Source organism: Mizuhopecten yessoensis, unplaced genomic scaffold (genome assembly GCF_002113885.1).
Source record: "Mizuhopecten yessoensis strain PY_sf001 unplaced genomic scaffold, ASM211388v2 scaffold4135, whole genome shotgun sequence".
Classification (NCBI taxonomy): domain Eukaryota; kingdom Metazoa; phylum Mollusca; class Bivalvia; order Pectinida; family Pectinidae; genus Mizuhopecten; species Mizuhopecten yessoensis.
This window is the reverse complement of record NW_018405393.1, coordinates 452,880-477,662: the sequence shown is the minus strand read 5'-3', so window position 1 is coordinate 477,662 and position 24,783 is coordinate 452,880. Positions and strand designations below refer to the sequence as shown.

The 24,783-nt window shown below is 34.8% G+C and overlaps 1 protein-coding gene across 1 annotated transcript in view; it reads right to left on the bottom strand.

The window, feature by feature from the left end:
- LOC110448689 (probable chitinase 10) overlaps window positions 1–24,783 on the bottom strand; it is a 36,796-nt gene that overhangs the window by 11,457 nt on the left and 556 nt on the right. Inside the window, exons 3-27 of the mRNA XM_021495068.1 lie at window positions 24,612–24,736; window positions 24,215–24,338; window positions 23,843–24,028; window positions 23,623–23,745; window positions 23,088–23,313; window positions 22,708–22,878; window positions 22,354–22,610; window positions 22,041–22,165; window positions 21,644–21,767; window positions 21,272–21,457; window positions 21,052–21,174; window positions 20,517–20,742; window positions 19,233–19,334; window positions 18,492–18,743; window positions 17,795–17,986; window positions 17,363–17,536; window positions 16,865–17,137; window positions 15,910–16,023; window positions 15,449–15,640; window positions 14,895–15,068; window positions 14,076–14,345; window positions 2,944–3,114; window positions 1,991–2,247; window positions 1,184–1,308; window positions 467–590 (exon numbers count right to left, since the gene is read on the bottom strand). Of these exons, the coding sequence (XP_021350743.1) occupies window positions 467–590; window positions 1,184–1,308; window positions 1,991–2,247; window positions 2,944–3,114; window positions 14,076–14,345; window positions 14,895–15,068; window positions 15,449–15,640; window positions 15,910–16,023; window positions 16,865–17,137; window positions 17,363–17,536; window positions 17,795–17,986; window positions 18,492–18,743; window positions 19,233–19,334; window positions 20,517–20,742; window positions 21,052–21,174; window positions 21,272–21,457; window positions 21,644–21,767; window positions 22,041–22,165; window positions 22,354–22,610; window positions 22,708–22,878; window positions 23,088–23,313; window positions 23,623–23,745; window positions 23,843–24,028; window positions 24,215–24,338; window positions 24,612–24,736 (4,416 nt within the window). The remainder of the gene's footprint in view (window positions 1–466; window positions 591–1,183; window positions 1,309–1,990; window positions 2,248–2,943; window positions 3,115–14,075; window positions 14,346–14,894; window positions 15,069–15,448; window positions 15,641–15,909; window positions 16,024–16,864; window positions 17,138–17,362; window positions 17,537–17,794; window positions 17,987–18,491; window positions 18,744–19,232; window positions 19,335–20,516; window positions 20,743–21,051; window positions 21,175–21,271; window positions 21,458–21,643; window positions 21,768–22,040; window positions 22,166–22,353; window positions 22,611–22,707; window positions 22,879–23,087; window positions 23,314–23,622; window positions 23,746–23,842; window positions 24,029–24,214; window positions 24,339–24,611; window positions 24,737–24,783) is intronic.

Genomic DNA, 24,783 nt, shown 5'->3' with positions numbered 1-24,783 from the left:
TATTTGAAATTTTGGCGGTATGAAAATATTCGCGTTTTTCGTATTACGTAAATAGCGCGAAAACATCCACACGCAAAAAAAAATCATGGATTAATCAAATTTCTACATTGCGAAAAATTGAAACATAGCCACCTTAACATTAATTGTTTTTTGTTAAAAGGAATTGATGCTCTATTTTAAACTTTATACTTAATGATTAATTATTATTTCACATGAATATGGAAATTTTCGTAGATTGAGAGGAATCTGTAGATGCTACATTTACATAAAACACTTTATATAAATACCTTTTGTATCTTTGCCTCATGAAATATTTAATGGAGTCATGTAGAGCATGTACCAGAAGTTGTCTGATTTTTTTTTTATGCGAAACAAAGTCACACGCTTAACCAACAGAATAACGATACGTTTAAGCGATTGCATGTTTATGCAGCATATTTTGTATACTATAAAATATATGACAAACCTGATTCAAAAAACGCTGGTTTCCCTGTTCGTCGCTTCTGGCGTACAATGGACTGTTATGACCGGTTGTGTCCTCCCACGAACCGTGAAAATCGTATGACATCAGATTGATGAAGTCAAGCTCTCTATAATAAATTGGATTTGGATTTTAAACAACATTGTTAACGAGATGCTTACTTGTGTATTTTGCTATAATTCTGTTATATTAGCGATACGCTCAGATTGGCATGTATACTGCAAGTAATATTCAAAATCTCTACCTCGTCAACAAACAAACATCGTTCACGCGCCTGTATGGGCGGGGTCAAATGGCCGATTGTTGAAAGCGTCTTTCTGATTTGTCAGTTTGTTGAAGATTGACAAATTATAGAAAAGTTAACAAAGTCTTTAACTAAGGTTTATCTACTTAATTGTAGCGCGATATATATGTTTTAGTGCTAACATATTATTTGTTGAAGTATGCTCTTAAAGCGGCAGGCCCATGAAATTTGGTTTAAATTATGGAACTCTCAGTCTGGAGTTCAAACCACATTTCATGTTTTAATCGCCTGTCTATACTAAAGTGTCTGTAGTAAAAAGTGAAACTAAAATACAATCAATACAAAATTAAAGCGTTTACCGTTTATGCCAAAATGTTAAATCTAGTAAGTGATTGTTCCTGGTATCAAGGTTTCTGTTTCAGTAAGTACTTGCACCAAAGTTTTTAAAGTGTACTCACCGTGATATAATGTCCACCTCGTAAGCGGCATCAATGTTAGCTTTTCCTGCCGATACGGCTGCTGATAACAATAAAGCCGTACGTTCGGTTAGCACACCTTCATCATCGAATCTTTGTCGTAAAATCTGCAAGAAGTATATTTGTTTTCTGTTAATTTGACAAATGTTACATTTTACTAGTTACTGTCCTATTATGCTAAAAGATCAGAAAATCGCTATTTTTAAAAAAGGCAAAGTGTTGATTTATACTACATGTCACAAATATACAATATTATGTATGATTGGTTATGTTTGTTTATCAGAACACAAGAACGTATAGTTTGCCTTCAACACATCATCAAAATTGACACGAATAGAAAACATTTCAAGTCATGGAAACGCAAGATAAGAGAACGGTGTTTCAAGGATCTGTCATCCCTGTCCCAATGTATTTGAATGTTTCAGATATACAGTTATATGTAGCCACCCTTACTTCTGCATATAACTTTTGTACAGATTGACTAGGCAACTTGACAATTGTTGATTATATTCCGTTAATATCCCCTTTTTTTACTTTTTCATAGTACCGCAAGGTATGGTTTTGTTTTTCAGAAACGGTTCATCAATACTTAGTCATATTTGGAAAACATAAAATGTTTGCAATGGTACGGAATGCATAAGAAAAACCTTTAAAGAATCAACTTATTTCAAAACGAATATGACAGGACGACCCGATCGGTTTCAATTTTGAAAACCTCACTTACGAGGTACTTGCTTATTCACAACTGTGATAAAAATTTATGCAACACAAACTACATGCATATCATACCTGCGTAAGTCTTGAGAATCGAAATTTGTCATCTTTACTACTATTACCATAGGCAGGGAATTCCCAATCAAGATCAAGACCGTCAAATTTATACTTTCTCAGGAAAGTGATAGCACTTGTTGCAAATTCTTCGATATTCCTATCTGACGAAGCCATTGTCGAGAATCTTTCCACTCCGTGGTTGTATCCTCCTACAGCTAACATGATTTTCAGGCGGGGGTTTAACGTTTTCATGTCTATAATTCTTCCATATTGGGCTGTAAACAGACAACACTATACATTGATAATTGACTTAACAATATTTAACATATTTGTGTATACAAAATATAAATCATGAACCAGAATACATCTGTTGTAATAATCACATTGATAACCAATTTACATCTATTAGGTGCAATGACACAGACCTTACCTAAAATAGTTGTCTACGTTTGTTGAGGTTGACTTGTTAAAGATTCGTAGACAGAGCTTACAATTTTTTTATTTATTTTTTACATATATAAAACTGTCGCAATAATAAATGATTTAATGTGATAGGTACATTGTATCAGTAAAACATCTAAAGGCCGACAAGGGGGAAATGAGGCTCCTACCTGGAATCCTATTCCTATTTTTAGACTGGCCTACTTTCAAAAACCACTTTACATCGAGATACATTTCACTGTAAGGAATCCAAGACTTCTTTTCAAATCTGGCCGATTATTAAATCAGGCATTAATTGCGTTTTGTAAAGGCATTTGAAAAGATAAAATAGAATATGCTTCATAAGATGTACTTGGGTTTGAATATCCAACTATAAAGACCAGTTTTGTACATTTTAAATGAGTAATGAGTCATATAGACAAGCAAGGAAAGCACACAGACATGGTACATATTGTAGCATGCAATGCATGTGTTAAACGCATTATTAAATTAATATACAAATACTCATATAAACATAAAATTACACTTACATACATCATTCCACTCTACTGTTACCAAACTGTTGCCGTCCAGCTGTGAGAAAGCAAACATGATGTGTGTGCAGAGAAAGGGATCGATGTTTTCAGCTGTATACGTCATTGGGTTTTCTCTATACTGGGCCCAGTTGGTGAAATAACATACTCGCTTGAACTCGTACATCCCTGTAATAAAGACAAATACATTGTCTCACACTTTTACAGTTGTAATTGTAAGATTTTGGTTTATATCGGTATAATCATGCCTGTTTTCAAAACATGCCTATTAACATGTAGATATATTAAAGAAATAATTAAATATTTACACCCCTTAAAATCGCTTAAACAAAAATTAAGGAGAGATCTAACAACACGTCCGAAAATCTATGTTCGAATTGTGTAGTGTTCTGCTTGCAGTGGGACAACATTCCATAAGGATAAAATACTTAACATACCCATGATATTGCTGGAAACCACAGTAAACGAGCTCACCAAGACAAGCAAATGTATTGAATATTTCATCTGAAAACAGAAATTATTCATCAAGCATTGAAGAGTACGCTACCTGTTTGTAAAGTAGATACTATGACAGAAAGAAAATAAGTGTAAATGTTATCGATTTAAACAAAAATGTCCTTGTTTGACAGTATGTGTTGGTGTTTTTTGGTGGATGTGAAATTGAACCGACCAAATTTATCTTTATGAAACGAAAATGCGATATATTGTGCTATATATTGTTCCCTGTGTATAACATGTTAAGTTTGTAGAGCAAATTGTTTTGGTTGTGTAGAATGAAAGTGGTGTGTTTTTTTTTACAAATCTCGTTAAGCATTAGAGAATAATACTCTAATAAACAAAAATTGTTTGTTTGGTATGAGGTACATTTAAACGACTCCACTATTATAAACTACATGTATATATCTCAACCGTTGTTTTATACTTTTCATCAATTTATAATTAGTTAATTTAGTTGTTCGTATGCAAGAGCGTAGGCTGTATTCAATTGGGTGGAAACTTGCGTTACAGGAGAAACCCAATGTGGTCGGACCGCTAAACGATTACCTTTCATGGTCTAACGAGTAGTCGAACCCCGACTGTCTCGGTTGCAATTCACTTCACCACTTAACAAATCTGTTATCTAAAGTCCGTTTTTGGTATCTTAATTATAGTATGGCGACCACGTATACACATAAATAATATGATAATGTTAATTAACGAAAATGGTTTTTTTTTCAGTTTTGCATACCTTATCATAGCATGTGTTACTTATTTAAACAAGGAAATAAAATTCAATAGTTAATTTTTACAAGATGGCTTGGTAATAAGATTTAATGCTATCGAACCAAATTTATCACGATTATGTGTAATTTTGATCAATTTTACAATCAACGAAAACTTTGAAGAATATATAGATATAGATATAAACATCTACAACTCAGCAGGATTGTCGACAATACTCGATTCCTATTCTTATAAATACATACGTTATCTTGTTTTATGTGTTATGTACCAAATTAAATTAAGGATAAAAATCTGAATGTGTTAATAATGTAATTAAATCATCCACTAGAAATCTTACCTTTGTCAAAAGCTCCAGGTTCATACACTATGTAGTAGGTGCCTGCTATGGGGTTTATCCACCTCGAAGTAACAAACATCGCATTGATTACTATATATACACGGTCATGTGTGTCCCGCAGGCAGAAACAGTTTAGTGTGCATTGAATTGAGAACGTTCAGTACTAAGATCACAGAAGTATCTATGAAGAAAACATTGAGCTTGCTTTGCTACAAAAATGACCTTATTAACATCAAAAGCTTATAGAAAAGTAGGCAATTTGATTGATATACGGTTTAAGTGCTACGATATGAAAAGAAAATGCATGCAACATGATTTCAAATTGAGATTACTATTGGAAATGTATAGCAAATGTGTATTTTTTTTCTAAATAGATATTAAGTTCATATTCTTTTCAATCCAAACTAATGTAATTGTTTAAATGATCATGCAATCAGTTACAATGTTGTGTCATTCACATCGTAGGTTATAAACAAACATTATAGGGGAATATTTTTTGCTACTCACCATGCCAAAATACCCCCAGCGGGTATGTTTATCTCAGAATGTATATCTAGTCATCTCAATTATTGTCCATGCATGAAAATGTCCTCAACATTCACATTCTTTGTTATATCGACGACATCATCACAAGTTTGTGTTACAATCGTACAGGCCTCAGGCGCATCTTGATCAAGGGTAGGCCAGTTCAGACAAAGTACACCCGGTCTGTGAGTTCAAATGTCTTCTTTAAACATCTCCGTTGTCTTCGCTCTTTGCTTGACAAAGGGAACATACTTTTTTGTTTGCTAGCTAAAAACGTTTCCAAATTCTGTTTACGTTCAAAACAAAATTAAAATCTTTCACCATTGTTTGTTGATTTTATTTGTAGCGTATTTGAGCTTATATTTTTTATGTTAGTACTGGTCGCACAATATCACACGATGAAAATATGTTACTTCTTTATCCATTAATTTCGATACATGTATATAGCACGTCTTGTCTGTCTTGTCGTCAAAATGTAATTACAGGTCAACCAACTATCATTAAGTAGCCACATTATAATAAAGGATAACCAGATTATAATAACGGATAACCAGATAAAAATAACGGATAACCAGATTATTATAACGGATAACCAAATTATAATAACGGATAACCAGATTATAATAACATATTACAGCGTTATAATAAAGCAAAAGCAAAATGTCATAGCGAGCGCAGCGAGTGCTTTTTGTATCATACGCTTGGTATATAAAAAGCGAAACGAACTTTGCAAACTGATTTGATATGGTTTAAAGTGTTTCTTTCTTAAAACAGGTTTTAAAATTAAACTTATCGACATTTTTGACAAATCAAGTTTAACAATGAAAATATATGCTGTTTAAAACTCGCGGGCTTCAACATTTGCCACATTCTGATTTGTTGAAAAAGCCCGGAACAGAAAACTATCATCAAGTCAGTTTGTTTCCTTTCGTAGAATCACTGTCCTGACATTAAATACCGTACTTACCGTATGTATTGCGCTACCCGCCAGGGATTAATGTTGTCAATCATGGGGACAGCACAGTGTCCGATCAACTAAAATTCGACCTTTTTAGATGTTTTGAAGTCTACTGAAAAAGTCGTATACAGCAAATTAACGAAACAATATTTTTCTTTCGATCTAGACTGTTTTCCGGAGTCATATTATAAACGGTTATGACAAAAATGCATGTTCTCTGGAACGGGATCATTTAACGAGGGGACAGAGTTAGCAACCTTTATTATAGTATGGGTGTATTGACAGACGAGGCTAGTACATGTACCTGTGGTTAGTCGATACTTATTTCGATCGTCAGCAATCCTTTGTAGTGGTTTAAACATACAATTCAATACTAATATGAAAAATAACAGTTTTCCGAAAACATTGAAAATAAAATCTTAACGCACACATGGGGAAAACGATATGCCTTAACTCAAACATGGAAAATAGTGACTTAACATTATGAAACTGAATCTACTATATTTTCTTACATAGGACAACTGCAATTGACATGTAGCAGAATATCAAAATACACTAATATGGTACATGTACAATATAAATAAAATGTATTTTAGCCCCCACTCACAAGTATCACTGGTGTAGATTCATTTGCATATCTCGTGCTTTGCGTCAAATAAAAGTGCATGCATTAACCAATTGAAAGGATTCAAATACATTATTAAGTTTAAGAAATCACAGCTCTACTTTAGTAAATAACCTGACATTTCTTTAGAATTTTAAATTAATTAATCCGTCAGGTGAACGTAAGCGTAATGGTATTCTTTGTCAAATAAAATTCCGTGCATTAGTCAAATGTAACTTACCATTTTTCCTTATCTTACATATAAAATGCCTCTATTAAAATTAAAAGCGGTTGACAGCGAATACTCGCTTTGTACAATATCAAAATGAGCTGTACAAAAATATATTGTTTGAGGAAAAAAGTGATGCTTGCAGGACTCGAACCATCGAAGACGAAAACTCGATACTCGTTTGTAAGTGATACCTACCGGTTTAGCCCACTACACCACTCCATCATATATTTAAAAATCGAGTTTTTATACGTCAAAACAAAATCATGTGACTGCATTTTATTATGTAAACAGAATTATTTCATAGTTGTTAATGTAACAGAATGTACGATTTTGAGAGCTTGAATGCTCGTGGTATGAATGTGTATATGAATGGGCATTAAACTATATGTATGTCTTAAAAAGGAAGTGTAGCGTCCATTTCCTGTCAGTCATGAATAATGTCGCCGCTATATATAGATCTCATGAAACTACTGAGACGAGGTTATTTCAAACTCCCAATTTTACCGTTACGCCATAACTTTACAAGTATAGGGACCGCAGAACCAAATGATTTTCAATAGACAAATTACACACTATGAACTTACAACAAATTACACACTTAATAAACTCCCCCAGACAAAAGCACACTTGATTTTTTTTCTTTGTGCATTTCACATCTATATATATTGCTCAACCCGCAAATTAAACTTTTGAAACTTCTGCCACCTTAATATCCAACCAGCAGGCCCGAGGCATTCAAATCCTTAATGCATGATTTGTTTACTGGCACTTATATTCCTGACGTTGTGAAAAAAAGAGGTAAAATCTAATTTAAATATATTGTAATTACTGATTTGAATATGACGTAACATTTGGACATAGTGGGGTTTAAAATGATTTGTTCTGCCACTTGTTTTAGCGCACCGTGCTCCCTCTAACACACTTTCCTATAAAGAAAATTTAGAAATGGGAAACCTTGGTGTAGACTCATTTGCATATCTCGTGCTTTGCGTCAAATACATTTCCGTGCATTAACCAATTGAAAGGTTTCAAATACATTATTAAGTTTAAGAAACCACAGCTCTATTTTAGTAAATAACCTGACATTTCTTTAGAATTTTAAATTGATTATGTTTTGATGAAACATTTTCCTTTCATCCGTCAGGTTAACGTAAGCGTTATCTCCCCTACGCAATGGTATTCTTTGTCAAATAAAATTCCGTGCATTAGTCAAATGTAACTTACCATTTTTCCTTATCTTACATATAAAATGCCTCTATTAAAATTAAAAGCGGTTGACAGCGAATACTCGCTTTGTACAATATCAAAATGAGCTGTACAAAAATATATTGTTTGAGGAAAAAAGTGATGCTTGCAGGACTCGAACCATCGAAGACGAAAACTCGATACTCGTTTGTAAGTGATACCTACCGGTTTAGCCCACTACACCACTCCATCATATATTTAAAAATCGAGTTTTTATACGTCAAAACAAAATCATGTGACTGCATTTTATTATGTAAACAGAATTATTTCATAGTTGTTAATGTAACAGAATGTACGATTTTGAGAGCTTGAATGCTCGTGGTATGAATGTGTATATGAATGGGCATTAAACTATATGTATGTCTTAAAAAGGAAGTGTAGCGTCCATTTCCTGTCAGTCATGAATAATGTCGCCGCTATATATAGATCTCATGAAACTACTGAGACGAGGTTATTTCAAACTCCCAATTTTACCGTTACGCCATAACTTTACAAGTATAGGGACCGCAGAACCAAATGATTTTCAATAGACAAATTACACACTATGAACTTACAACAAATTACACACTTAATAAACTCCCCCAGACAAAAGCACACTTGATTTTTTTTTCTTTTGTGCATTTCACATCTATATATATTGCTCAACCCGCAAATTCAACTTTTGAAACTTCTGCCACCTAAATATCCAGCCAGCAGGCTCCGAGGCATTCACCTTCCCATCAAATCTTCTGCCCAAAAGGGTTAAACCCACAATCTGTTTTTGATCTAGTTCTTTGGTCCCTATACGGCACCGTTTTCCTCTAAGAAAATTAAACATGTTCACAATTGATCCGACAATTTAACGTTATATTATCATCTTACCTCAAAATAAGGCATTATCTGTGTTGCCCTTTCTAGTGCGGTAACGAATGAGACTCATTCACAAATGTGTATTGAGATATGATACGCCTCATAGAGAGTTATAGGATGAAAAACTATTGATAAATCTTCACATGGTCGTTGACTCTACTTTAAGTATATTTACTGATAGCGGAAATATAACGTGCTTTAGAATATTTTCCACGACCCTGTTCTTTTGTTCGTTCCTACACATAACTTGTTTGAAGAACAATACCCTCCCTCTATCCCCCTAAAAATATTTTCCAGCACATTCTGCATCTTTAAAGTTTAGTAATAGATAAAGTGTGCCAAACAGGAAATACACTGCTTCATACATCTGTTTTGTCCTTCTAGGATCATCAGCGATGCCGGGAGTGTAATGTTGGAAATCCATGTAGATCTAACAAACTGTTGAAACAGAAGGGAAGGTGGGCGTATGAAAATCCTTAATGCATGAATTGTTTACCCGCACTTATATTCCTGACGTTGTGAAAAAAAGAGGCAAAATCTAATTTAAATATATTGTAATTACTGATTTGAATATGACGTAACATTTGGACATAGTGGAGTTTAAAATGATTTGTTCTGCCACTTGTTTTAGCCAACCGTCCTCCCGCTAACACACTTTCCTATAAAGAAAATTTGGAAATCGGAAACCTTGGTGTAGACTCATTTGCATATCTCGTGCTTTGCGTCAAATAAATTTCCGTGCATTAACCAATTGAAAGGATTCAAATACATTATTAAGTTGTAGAAATCACAGCTCTATTTTAGTAAATAACCTGACATTTCTTTAGAATTTTAGATTGATTATTTTTTTATGAAACATTTTCCTTACATCCGTCAGGTTAACGTAAGCGTTATCTCCCCTACGCAATGGTATTCTTTGTCAAATAAAATTCCGTGCATTAGTCAAATGTAACTTACCATTTTACCTTATGTTACATATAAGATGCCTCTATTAAAATTAAAAACTTTTGACAGTGAATAATAGCTTTGTACAATATCAAAATGAGCCGTACAAAAATATATTGTTTGAGGAAAAAAGTGATGCTTGCAGGACTCGAACCATCGAAGACGAAAACGTCGATACTCGTTTGTAAGTGATACCTACCGGTTTAGCCCACTACACCACTCCATCATATATTGAAAAATCGAGTTTTTATACGTCAAGACAAAATCATGTGACTGCATTTTATTATGTAAACAGAATTATTTCAATGTTGTTAATGTAACAGAATGTACGATTTTGAGAGCTTGAATGCTCGTGGTATGAATGTGTATATGAATGGGCATTAAACTATGTATGTCTTAAAAAGGAAGTGTAGCGTCAATTTCCTGTAAGTCATGAATAATGTCCCCGCTATATATAGATCTCATGAAACTACTGAGACGAGGTTATTTCAAACTCCCAATTTTACCGTCTTAAAAAGGAAGTGTAGTGTCCATTTCCTGCCATCACTGATCCGATACGTTATGTATATCTTTGTATGCCTATGATCGTAAGTTCGAAATACGAATCAACAGTAAACGATATAATTCGTTTACCGTAAAAAGGAGATGTGATGATGCACCAAATATAGGACAAAGTAGATGACTTTATCCTGGTTTCACTGCATAAAATGATGACGGGATTGTGCAGTTACCAGAACAATAGCGCGTGCAAATTGTTGTTTTGTTTTTCCTTGGTAGGTAAAAGGAAATATATATTTCCCCTACAAAAACGAGGATGCACATGTGCAGTGTGGTAGAAATAATGTTTCTGGATATGACAACTCCCGCGCGCAGGATACATGAACTTCACGAGATAAGCGGCTGGCCTACATATATAAATTGTACATATATGGCCCATTTGAAGACTTTTTTGCTAGCGGATTTATATAAATCTTATGATTGTCCTTTTTATCTTTTTTTTCTTCTTTTTGTTATGAAATGAATTTTAGCGATATAAATGAAGTTGAAGTAGGCTATTTATATTTCAATGTAAACAATTGCGGATGAAGTTAAATCATGAAATGTATACATACATGTATAGTTAGCTTATTTAAACAAAGTGAAAAAAAATTGTAAAGGAACACAGTAAGCAAGTTCGTAAAGGCTAATATGATACTAAAAATTTGATAATTTCTATTGTTATCGTGAAAAACGTTAGAGGAAGTTTGCATTATACTCTGGTAGACCTCAAACTATATTTACTAACACTGCTTTCCTACTTGTATTTAATTTATGCTGGCGTTAGATAATTTTAAATGGTTAACAGATTGTCATAATTCCCTATGATTAATTGTCGATGATTTGTTCTTTGTCTACATGTATCACCATTTGCTAGCTATTTGTATCCGGTTCACATTCCTAAAACATTAAACTAAACAACATCAGTCTAGTCGTTATCAAATATATACTTTTAACATGATTTACAGTATGACAAGACAATGATAACTCTATCTCTAGCAAAGTTTATGACAAAGTAATCTTCATGAACGTTAATTTCTTTAACTGTGGAAGTAACCAAACAGCTTCCACTGCATATTGAGTCTAAATGTCACAGTTTATTTGCTACTTCATCACCCGTCCTAATCGTCAGATCTTTCCTGTTAGATGTGCCCTGTTTATCAATACATTACTTATCCAGAGTTTCCTACGGGAGATGATTCAATATACACTGAAGCAAAGTCATACATGCTATATCCTAAAATGATTTCATAATACTAGTATACGTTGATTTCATTATTTCCCGCAAATCGGAGCTATCTTCAGTGATATGATATTGTTGAAATGACGTCATCGCAATGCTGACATGAAGACATACATTTATTTTGATAGGAACATTCCCCAGTCTTTACTCTAGGGAAGGATAGAAACATCTTACCCAAACCGGAAGTGTGAATATATATGTCTAATAGGATTGAACAGCTTGTCATCTCTTATGGGGAGATAACCTCGGGCAGAATAGCACGCGCTAAATTGTGACGTCATAACAACTGAATTTGGATTGTGATATCATAAATATTTAATGGTGAATATTTATTATCCACATGTGCTTCATCTTACGAATTTGATTACTGTCGGTTGAGTTGAGACAGAAATAAAAGGATGTTGGCAACATAAGTATCCCTACCTTGAGGATGAAACAGAGAAATATCAAACCCTCACAGTGATCAATAGGTTTTCTTCCCCTCGGCAATATCGTTTTGTGAAACAAAATACAGCATGCCTCGAGTTGGAGATTTCGCTGTGACACCCTTCAGGCAACGGGAGATTCAGACTTTCCAGGATGTGACGGGAGATAGCATGACTGGTACCTTGTGTGGCACAGGAACCACATTACCTTATAGTAAACCTAGTTTTGCATCCGAATTTCCTAGAGAGTATGTAATGCTTTTCTTTTTGTTCTTTCAGTAGCATCAGTTCTGTGTGTTATCTTTTCATTTCCAATGTCGGTTCTAATTTTGTGTTTGTATGACACTCCAGTATACATTGCAACTCTAATATGTTTTGTCCTTGTGTGTTGACGATGTGATATATTTTGTTAATTTGTATAGATGTTTTGGTATATTTTCCATATTGTGTTGAAACTGTGGAATAATTTGTCTATTTGTGTAGACGTTGTGGTATATTTTGTTCTTATGTGTTTACGATGCTATATTTTGTTTTCTTTTTTTGTGTATGTTGGCGCCGTGGTATATTTTGCCTTTAAGCTGAAGATGTGACATATACTGTCCATGTGTGTTGACGATGTGGTATTTTTTCCTTTTGTGTTGACGTCTTGGTATATTTCTCAGTGTCCGTTGAATCTGTGGTATTTCTGCTATCTTTTACTTACTATAAACAAAAATTGACACCATTTATTAGTTTGAGAGAACTTCAAATTTACATTGTCTACAAACAGTTGTATAAGAGTTTAATAATAAAGTATTTAAAGTCAAATATACCTATAACATATGCGCTTTACCATAGTGGATACATAAGGCAATCTTCTCTACCTTTATGCACATATGTATACATTTTTTCTTAATTATCAGCAAACCAAAACAAAAAATATATAATAAACCTTTGTTTATTTATCATTTTCATTCTAATACAAACTAAATGAGATTATTGTCGTAATCTTGTCATACAAGTGTACATACTACGTGGACAGGAAAAGTGCTGCAACCATAACGAAAAAATAAACACCACAGACACCTTTTGGTAACGAGATAGTGGAACCTGAAATACACAAAATAAAATGCATACATTAAAAGTTGGAAAGTGAGGTGAGGTACCGTTGATAATCTTATATCAGTTTACACCATATTACTGTGCATTGGACGCAAATTTACATAAGCATGGACAGTTTTTTCGGACTTTCATTATCAAACTATCAATAAAAAATTACATTAACTGTATGAACGTATCAGAACACATGCAATGCCAGACAATCAATCATTAACCTGGAGTATAATATGTGTAAAAAAGTATAATAAACGTTATTCTCACCGCTATTATTTCCAAAACTTTCAGTATCGCATAACCCGGAATCGCAATTTGATGAACTGCTAGCTTGACTGGATTCGGTGGGTTCTCTCTCGGTGTCTAAACCAGAGGATGTTGCTGCTATCAGTGTTGATGTCAAACTAGAAGATGACGTCGCTGTTTTTGGTGGTGGCATTGTTGTTGTAGTTTGTATTGTTGTTGTTTTGGGTGGTGGCATTGTTGTTGTAGTTGTTATTGTTGTTGTTTTTGGTGGTGGCATTGTTGTTGTAGTTGTTATTGTTGTTGGTGATGGTGGTGGCATTGTAGTTGTAGTTGTTATTGTTGTTGCTGGTGGTGGTGGCATTGTAGTTGTAGTTGTTATAGTTGGTGGTGGTGGTGGTGTCACTGTTGTCGTTGTTGTCGTTGTTGTTGATGTAGAACTAGAAGTGACTGCTGCCGGCGTTGTAGAACTAAAAGACGGTGCTTTTGTTGTTGTGGTCACAATAGAAGAAGGTATTATAGTTGTCGATGTTGTGTTTGATATCGCACTAGCAGAGGCTACAAGTGAACAATTTATATTTAATTAACAACATTAGTCAATATTATCACGTTCCAAACTTGGAATATTTGCATAAAGCATTTGCACGCTAAATGAAAAGGATTAACTTACTACAATTGGAGAAGTTGATTTGATGAATGGCCACTGTTACAGATGGTTGTCCGCCATTTTGTGATGACGTTGTGGCATGACCGGAGGCAGTAGTTTTTGCAGTTGTAGGAGGCATTGCTGCGGGATAGTTACAGTTTTTAATGGATTCGTCCCAAAGTAGTCCTGAAGAGCAACAGTACCGGAAGTCCACACCAGTAGAAGAACACTGGTAGTAACAATCAGGCACACAGGGGTCTGGAAGGAACTCATACGCAGGACATACACTATGATCTGGAAAAAACATATGTATAATCTTAGCATCTGTATAGTGCAGCTAATGTTTTTTTTGCAAACTGTTTGTATTACAAACTTTTTAAAGTGCAATCACATTTGTGTGTCTTGCATTCATCTTTCAACAGCATGAAGTAGTTAACTGCATTATATTCAATTTAAATTGAATGAAAAGTGAAGCTGTTAGTTGTTCAGTCGTGCTTTTATACATGCAAAACTATTTATTGTAACAGTAGAACAACAAAATGCTTGTTAAAATCCTAATTTTAATGTACCAGTTGTAATTTAATGTCTTGAGTTATACGTTTGAAATAGAAAATAATATCTTAATCACTTTCAAAAGAATTACCCTCCGACGGGAAGCTATGCTAGACATAATGTTCGAACAACAGAAGTGAATTAAGAGTCGTCTTACAAAGTAAACAATGTAATGAATACATTTAAGTCATTACAACTATAAAAATATTCTTCAAATTAAAATTAAGCGTAATGTTAACGAACTTCGATTATTACATGGTCTACAATCGATGAGGAAATATTTTGACTTACGACATGCTGGGTCGTACTGGATGAGGTGTGGGTAGTTACAGTTCTTTATAAAATCATCCCACAAAGTTCCGTCAGAACAACAGACGTGGTAGGCTGTACCGTGAGCACAGTTGTAGTAGCACTGTGGATCACACTGGTCAGCGGTAAATACGCCATGTGTACAAGACGAAGGCACTACAGCAGATAATTATATTTTATACAAGTAAAAATGTTATATTAGTTTGGAAATGAAAGCAAGGCATCACATGACAAATGTTTGCATACTTAAAAAACAAAGGATTGCACAAATGGAAGAACTACAAATTATGTTGTTTTAGAAAAGTAAAGTACAAACTGAGCAGGAGAGGCAATTTAAAAACAAACCTTTCTGTATACAAATAATATATAAAGTAGCTACAGTAAAATAGTTCTTTAGTTTATGTTCATTTTAAAACAAGTGCTCATTTTGTTAAGGGGAGGGAGGTGTTTTTGAGGGTCATGATGTTTTTCGATTGGTCAATAACGCGATATTGATATCAATAATTAACAGACGACAACATAGAAACACAATGTACCGTCACAGTTGGGAATGTTGTAAGGAGGCGTCGTCGCTACCGGTACAGTCATCTGACAGTGTTCCTCGTCTTCATTCCACGTGTAACCGGACTGACAGCAGTGTTCTATATTGCCTCCATGGCAGCATTGGAACACACAGGACGGGTCACACAGAGATGATACAAGTAGTCCGTCTGGACACACGGATGGTTCTGTTTTAACGAAGACGACCAATAATATTAATAGCCAAAACAAACCATTGGCACATAGATGCAATATATATAACATTCTACTGTAAAGATACTTTTGACAATTCCGTTAGGTCGAGAGACAAAGCAGTTATATCAGTATTTTACCGTGTCATCTTACCGTAAGCGACATTATCTTTTCCATCAGTTTTTTAAGAAACTAAAGCAGATCAATGAACTGTTTCACTTATGTTTTAAAACAACTTTTGGTGCTCCGTTTATTATTTGCATACCGCAATTGTTTGAGGCCGACGTCGGTGTGCTTGTTATACTTGTTGTACTAGTTGGTGACGTCATTAGAGTTGCAGGCACACTTGTTGGTCCAGTCTGCATTGTCACTGGCGCACCTGTCGATTATTGATTGACATCGATTGTCAATTCATCAAATGAAATCAAATATCCTTCATATTGAAGAAATGTCTACATATTTGTGAGATACAGCATACCTTTTCTCTGTAAGTAGTCAAAATACTATAGTGTACGGGTGTCTAAAATTACAACATTACTCTGTTGAATAGTGTGAAATTGTTTCGTTTATTGTCATTACCTTACGTGTAATCAAACGATCAATGAAAGTAAACAGTGGCTTCATATTTCAATGATTAACAAGGAGAAGTATATATATTTATTTCATGACCAGCTATACTGATAGATCCTGGGTTTGATTTAAAACAAATATATATATGTGTAACTGCTTATTTCTCATATTTTTAACTTATCGCAATTTATCAAATCAAAGTACGAAACAACTTTCAGTTCGAAAGTTAATTAAAATTCGGTTTATAATAATATTTATAGCATAAGAATTCAATTAGATATGATATTTTCTTGAGAATCCAATCAAAGATAGAAGAAACAACTTACCAGCTTGAAATCAATAAATCTTTCTATAAATAAGTCGCTTACCTAACCATTTTAGAAGCGTTTATATTAATTTTAAAGAAGTTATCCTGCTAATTGATCTGGTTATCCGAATCGTTTATTGTTTCTGGTATATTTCCTTAAATGTTATTTTGTTCATTAACGATGTTTCCATGTATTTACAGGATTCAAATCTAACTTATCTGTGATAGATTGTTTAATAATACTGATAATATCGCTATAGAATAGTTTGATACTACTTCATTAAAAATAGATAAAATCCTAATATTGTTTATGCATTTTAATTTCAGATTATCGGTTACTTACTGCAATCTGAAAAGATGATCGAATGAAACGCGGATGTTCCGGTTGTTTGTCCGCCATTTTGTGATGACGTAGTGGCCTGGCCGGAGGCAGTATTTTTTGCTGCAGTTGTAGGAGGCATTGCTGCGGGATAGTTACAGTTTTTAATGGATTCGTCCCAAAGTAGTCCTGAAGAACAACAGTACCGGAAGTCCACACCAGTAGAGGAACACTGGTAGTAACAATCAGGCACACAGGGGTCCGGAAGGAACTGATACGCTGGACAAACACTATGATCTACAAATCAAATTAGTTTATCAACATTTATGTTCGTTACATATTAGTTTTGTGATTAATAAATGACTGTTGAACACTGTTACCTTGACTAATGATTTGACTAATGAGGGCAATCTCTTTAACCAGACACTTTGATACGATCGAAAACGACTACATGTATCATGACAAATGGATCTATTCACCTTTCTCTAAAATCGTGGAGAGACTATAGTGATTGCGACTTACGGCAAGCTGGATCGTACTGGATGAGGTGGGGGTAGTTACAGTTCTTTATAAAATCATCCCACAAAGTTCCGGCAGAACAACAGACGTGGTAGGCTGTACCGTGGGCACAGTTGTAGTAGCACTGTGGATCACACTGGTCAGCGGTAAATACGCCATGTGTACAAGACGAAGGCACTACAGCAGAAACACAATTATGTAAAGATACCATGGATAGGATAGCACATCATGAATGTAATACAATTGTATGCCATGCATATCACTTAAGCAGGCTACACCAACGGATAGGCGAAAGTGTATGGTAAAGGACGAGAGCACATTGGAAGAGAAACGTTTCTTTTTTATTTTCTTGAAAAATATGTTAATTAACTATTAATTTTCATGGATTACACCTAGGTGGTTACGTAAAAGCAAACAATTAACAACACAATATACCGTCACAGTTAGGAAGATTGATAGAAGCTGTTGTTGCCAATGTTCCTGTCATCTGACACTTCTCTTCGGCATCATTCCAGGTGTAACCGGACTGACAGCAGTGTTGTATGTTGCCTCCACTGCAGCATTGGAACACACAGGACGGGTCACACAGAGACGGCACGATATGTCCCGCTGGACACACTGTTGGTTCTGTATTAATAAACATGGCTTCAGAAATCTGACCCATTTAAACCTGTCATTACAAAGTGTAATAACTTTTTAACCCTTTTTATCCTTATGTACACATACCTTTAGGACAACTCTATAATGCATTGATCTGGATGAGTCCTCGAGGTCTACAGTGGTGAAAGGATTAGTAATATCTAATATGCATGTTTATAACTTGTTAAACAACGTGATTTTTCAAATATGTGTGGTATGTCTTACGTTTGTTACCAATAATTACAATAACTTTTCGAGGACACACTGAAAAATGCATATTTTTAGCGGTAATCATATTTGATCGCTTTTAACATTTTATATTTTGCGCCTAATTATGGTTTTGTGAATTGAAAATCATATATCGTTTCCTATACGTATATTGTGAATGCGCAAATACATCATTGAGCTAACCTGTTAAAATTCGACCTTGCGCAAAAATTAGAGTGCTTTGAAATATGTACGTGTATGATATATTATTTTATCAAAAACATACCGCAGTTGTTTGCAGAGGTCGTTGGTGAATTGGCTGGTTGAGTTGTCGGTAACGTTGACATTGTTGCATTTACATTTGTTGCAGTGGAGTTTGTTGTAGTATGTTCACTTGAAGGTTGAGTCATCCTCGTTGTATGTTTACTTGTTGATAGCCTCGAACTGGTAGCAGCAGTCGAAGGTGACGAATTGGTTGTAGACGTTAAGCTTGAGGTAACTATACTTGTAATGACTGTAGGTGTTGTAGTATGTTCACCTATCAAAGGTAATGTAAATGAAAATGTTCGTGATTATGAAGATACAAAGCATATATCACGTTAAAAGAATATAATATATGATCAAGCGGTTAATAAAAAAAACAGTATTGGGGAGGGGTAGGGGGATGGAATTCACCGTTAAGAGTAAAACCTTTTGTGAGCATTAATAACAAATAAGTGATTATTTTATTAATATAATTAGTACAAAGTAAATTATACACATGCAATGCATAAATATGAATTACAGATAAAAGATTTATTTTTTCTAAATTAGAAAATTATTTTGAATGTCTTAATATTACGAAGAATGGCAAATGTACCATACAATAAAAGTGGTTATCTAATTTTAAATTCAGTCATATATAACATTAAACATTTCAACGTCTACAAATGTAAATTGAATAATTTGGAATTCAGTGTTGAAGTTACAAAAGCTGTAAATAACGGTACTTTTATAATATTTTGATGGAGTATGATTAAAAACTCACCAGTAGTAGATGGTATATTTGTTGACTGATTGGTGGTGGTCGGGGTCACTTGAGTAGCCATAGATTGGTGTTGTGATATTGTTGAAGCAGTAGTTGATGATTCTAAAATGGAATGAACATTTGATGCATAGTGTCACAAGCATATCACATATTCGTTTACGTCAATATATGCCAGTAGTTATGTATGTAAATATATATACAGTAAAACCCCACTAATTCGAAGTCGTGGGACCAGATAAATAGTTCGATGAAAACATGGCATTCCACGAATCCGAGGTTTGTCCGACAAAGTTATGTTTTGACCAGGTTGGACAGCAGACAGAACGAACACTGTAAATATCGCGATTAGTAGATGATAGATGTAAGAAAAGTTTTATAAAGATAACAACATTTAATAAGATACAAAATTGCTTAAAAATGAAAACATTTAGCCATATGTATCAATAAAAGAGTAAAATTAAAAACAAATTGCCAATGTAACGTACATCATGTACTTGTCGTTACCGGTAGACATAGTCCACCATATTATATTCGGCTACGTTAATTTTACAAAATATCAAAACGAAAGAAACTCTTCGAACGTTTTGATTGTTAGTAAATCTTGAATCCCTGTTATTATAATGTTGATTGACAACGGAATTAACAACCAAGACGTATTCAAGATTCAATATCTTTAAAGATGATCGTTAATCAAGTAAGCGATTTCCGCTTAATATTGTAATGCCTAAATATGGTTTTACGCACCCAGTGAATGTAACACTTCCGCTTATATATCGATGACAAACATCGTGGGGGAAATCATAAACATGCACACAACATGATAATGCAGCTACAACAGGGTAACGGTACAGGTAACCGTATTTAATGGCTGCCTATAATACTTTAATTATCTGACGTCCTGCCGACAACTGCATTAACGCAATGAACGTTAACTGCAGTATGTGTCTCCTGGCATGTCGATGGCTCGCATTATGTGATATACACGAGGCGACTACCTGTTCGACGAATGGATAGATTAAATACTAAAGAATTGAGTGGTCGGGGATAAATTCGAGAACACGGGGTATTCGATCAATGGCAGTTCGAATATTCTTTGTAAATTAACGTAGGATTATATAAAAAGTTCGAGTTCCAGCGAACTATTCAAGGAACTTGAGTAATGCGATTTCGAGTAAGAGGTGTTTCACTGTAAATATAATAATGTTTATTATAACACAAGAATAACGTGAAAGTCGGTTTCACGGCAAAGTCGTTAAAATCTATTGAGTATAGCTAAGAACTCACCAGTGGTAGATGGTCCATTTGTTAAAAGATTTGTGGTGGTTGGGATGCCTTGAGTAGTCATAGATGGTTGTTGTGATATTGTTGAAGCAGTACTTGATGATTCCAAGACGGATTTCAAAACAGTCATCATGGGATTTACTCCGAGTCCGCATATATTGTTATGGTCGTCCAAATCCATTGCCCAAACCATTGAACCTCCGAGGCCCATAGACTTTATATATTCGGCCTTAGACAAATACAAATTGAGACAAATTAAATAGTCTTACCTCCTAAAGGCCAAACCATCGAACCTCTGAGGCCCATAGACTTTACATATTCAGACTTAGACAAATACAAATTGAGGCAAATAAAATAGTCTTACCTTATAAAGGCGCAAGATGGTGGGAACGATTTAAACTTTATAATATGTTATACATAGGTATACACTATGTACATGTATGTATAAAAATGTGAAGAGAAGTTAAGAAATGAAAAATACCATATTATTACACGGATAGGTTGACCGTAATCGGTAATGAAGTGATCACTTACTCACCTTTATCGTAAAACTCTGGACGTCATCGAATCCGACCCATTGGCTACCACTGTAAGCATACGGAACCTGATGCTCGTTGTGCCAAATTTTAGTCCATCCGCCGTTTTCAATTCTATCACATATCTACAAAACGAAATAAAATAGTATCATAACATTTTAACATTTACAGTAATTAAGGAACCATTCTAATCCTTTTCTAACATGGCCTTTATTAACTAACCTCAAAATAGCCTAGATAGCCTGCTTCGTCTGTGTATGTCCCTTTGGTGCCCGCACCAATAACTGCGCTTCCCATGGCTACGTCGGATGAGCTAACCAGCGTAAATGAACGACCGTATAAAGCAAGTCCCAGGACTAACTTCTCAGGAGGAGTCCCATTGGATAGCCAGTGTTGGATTCCGGCATTCTACAATAGAAATAATATATATCAAACCGTTTTTCGTCATTTCAAGTTTACTCATATCACAAGTTAAGATTCTTCGGACAATTTTTGTCAAAATAATCTTATCGTACGACATAGTTACGAATATATTATTGATCACATATCAAAAAATGAAGCAGTGTCCTACTTAAATAAAACCTACTCACGCACCTGATTCTTATACAGTTCGTTTCCATTTTCCCCTGTACGTTCATACAACGGACTGTTGTGTCCTGCCGTAGCATCCCACGTTCCATGAAAATCATACGCCATCAGGTTGATAAAGTCGACATACCTACAATCATAAAAACCAATACAATTTTTAATTATTCTCAAAATAGCACTTTCAATGATTAACTGATGAACTATCAATTGATTCAAGATTTAATTCATGAGTTCTTAAAATATCGTTAATCTTGACGTCTTATGCAAACATTTTCTATTGATGTCCAACAATTGCCTTCATGGAAGTTTATACCTAATTTTCTTTATGGAACGATTGCACCATTTGTTAAATGCTTAGTTGTACAGAAGTTCAATCCTTCTCTTGAAGACATATCTTTCTTACTGTGACACAAGGCCGATTTCATAAGCTGTTTCAACTGTTTCTTTACTTGCAGATACGGCTGCAGAAAGAAGCAAAGCCGGCCGATTTGTTCTGGAGCCTTCTTTATCGAATTCCTGGCGTAAAACCTGGAGGAAACATAAAATAGGGAACGTGTTGAGTCGCTGACAGTTTTGTACAGTAAATTGGCAGCATAAATAATGATGGAAGACTTTATGCAAAGTAATTTATTTAACAGAATGAAAAAAAGAATATTGATTAAAAGAATGTAATCGCTAAATCCCGTGTCACATTTCTATGTGTTGAATATATTTACCATCGTGAGCTGAGTGAATTTTTCTCTGTCCTCAGCAGGGCTTCCTCGATGAGCCGGATATTCCCAATCCAAATCAAGACCATCAAAGTTATAATTCCTCAAAAATGTGATGGCATTATTTGCAAATTCTTCAATATTCGACAGCGATGAAACCATAGCGGAAAACCTAGACACACCATGGTTATAACCTCCAACTGCGAGCATCACTTTCAGGTTGGGGTTCTCCATCTTCTTACTCATCACAACACCATATTGGACTACAGAGAAGAAAATCATTATTTGTCAACGCGTTGAAATGAACTGTTGCTCTTTAATTGTTTATCTTACTTTGATCTGAATGCTTTTTATGCTCACCTTCATCGTTCCATTCATAGGTAGCAAGACCGTTTCCACTCATCTGTGCAAAAGCGTACATGATGTGAGTACAAAGGTTGGCATCGATATTGGCAGCTGTAAACGTCGCTGGATTTGCTCGATATTGCGCCCAGTTGGTAAAATAGCATACCCTCTTGTAAGCTATGCTACCTGCACAATTAGAAGGCAGAATGAACATTTATTTAAGAGTGTTAAACCACATTATCTACTCCTTTTCGTCAATATATGCTAGTAGTCATATATCCAAACATATATAATCATCCTTATTACACAAGAATAGTTACATTCAATAACGTGACAGTCAGTCTCGAGTTTAACCGTGAATTCATTATTTATGTAGGGTAAGGTTAAGCACTCACCATTAGTAGATGGTCCGTTTGTAAACATATTGGTGGTGGTTGGGATCCCTTGAGTAGTCAAAGATGGTTGTTGTGATATTGTTGAAGCAGTACTTGATGATTCCAAGACGGATTTCAAAGCAGCCATCATGGGATTTTCTCCGAGTCCGCATATATTGTTATGGTCGTCCAAATCCATAGCCCAAACCATTGAACCTCCGAGGCCCATAGACTTTATATATTCGGCCTTAGACAAATACAAATTGAGACAAATTAAATAGTCTTACCTCCTAAAGGCCAAACCATCGAACCTCTGAGGCCCATAGACTTTACATATTCAGACTTAGACAAATACAAATTGAGGCAAATAAAATAGTCTTACCTTATAAAGGCGCAAGATGGTGGGAACGATTTTAACTTTATAATATGTTATACATAGGTATACACTATGTACATGTATGTATAAAAATGTGAAGAGAAGTTAAGAAATGAAAAATACCATATTATTACACGGATAGGTTGACCGTAATCGGTAATGAAGTGATCACTTACTCACCTTTATCGTAAAACTCTGGACGTCATCGAATCCGACCCATTGGCTACCACTGTAAGCATACGGAACCTGATGCTCGTTGTGCCAAATTTTAGTCCATCCGCCGTTTTCAATTCTATCACATATCTACAAAACGAAATAAAATAGTATCATAACATTTTAACATTTACAGTAATTAAGGAACCATTCTAATCCTTTTCTAACATGGCCTTTATTAACTAACCTCAAAATAGCCTAGATAGCCTGCTTCGTCTGTGTATGTCCCTTTGGTGCCCGCACCAATAACTGCGCTTCCCATGGCTACGTCGGATGAGCTAACCAGCGTAAATGAACGACCGTATAAAGCAAGTCCCAGGACTAACTTCTCAGGAGGAGTCCCATTGGATAGCCAGTGTTGGATTCCGGCATTCTACAATAGAAATAATATATATCAAACCGTTTTTCGTCATTTCAAGTTTACTCATATCACAAGTTAAGATTCTTCGGACAATTTTTGTCAAAATAATCTTATCGTACGACATAGTTACGAATATATTATTGATCACATATCAAAAAATGAAGCAGTGTCCTACTTAAATAAAACCTACTCACGCACCTGATTCTTATACAGTTCGTTTCCATTTTCCCCTGTACGTTCATACAACGGACTGTTGTGTCCTGCCGTAGCATCCCACGTTCCATGAAAATCATACGCCATCAGGTTGATAAAGTCGACATACCTACAATCATAAAAACCAATACAATTTTTAATTATTCTCAAAATAGCACTTTCAATGATTAACTGATGAACTATCAATTGATTCAAGATTTAATTCATGAGTTCTTAAAATATCGTTAATCTTGACGTCTTATGCAAACATTTTCTATTGATGTCCAACAATTGCCTTCATGGAAGTTTATACTTAATTTTCTTTATGGAACGATTGCACCATTTGTTAAATGCTTAGTTGTACAGAAGTTCAATCCTTCTCTTGAAGACATATCTTTCTTACTGTGACACAAGGCCGATTTCATAAGCTGTATCAACTGTTTCTTTACTTGCAGATACGGCTGCAGAAAGAAGCAAAGCCGGCCGATTTGTTCTGGAGCCTTCTTTATCGAATTCCTGGCGTAAAACCTGGAGGAAACATAAAATAGGGAACGTGTTGAGTCGCTGACAGTTTT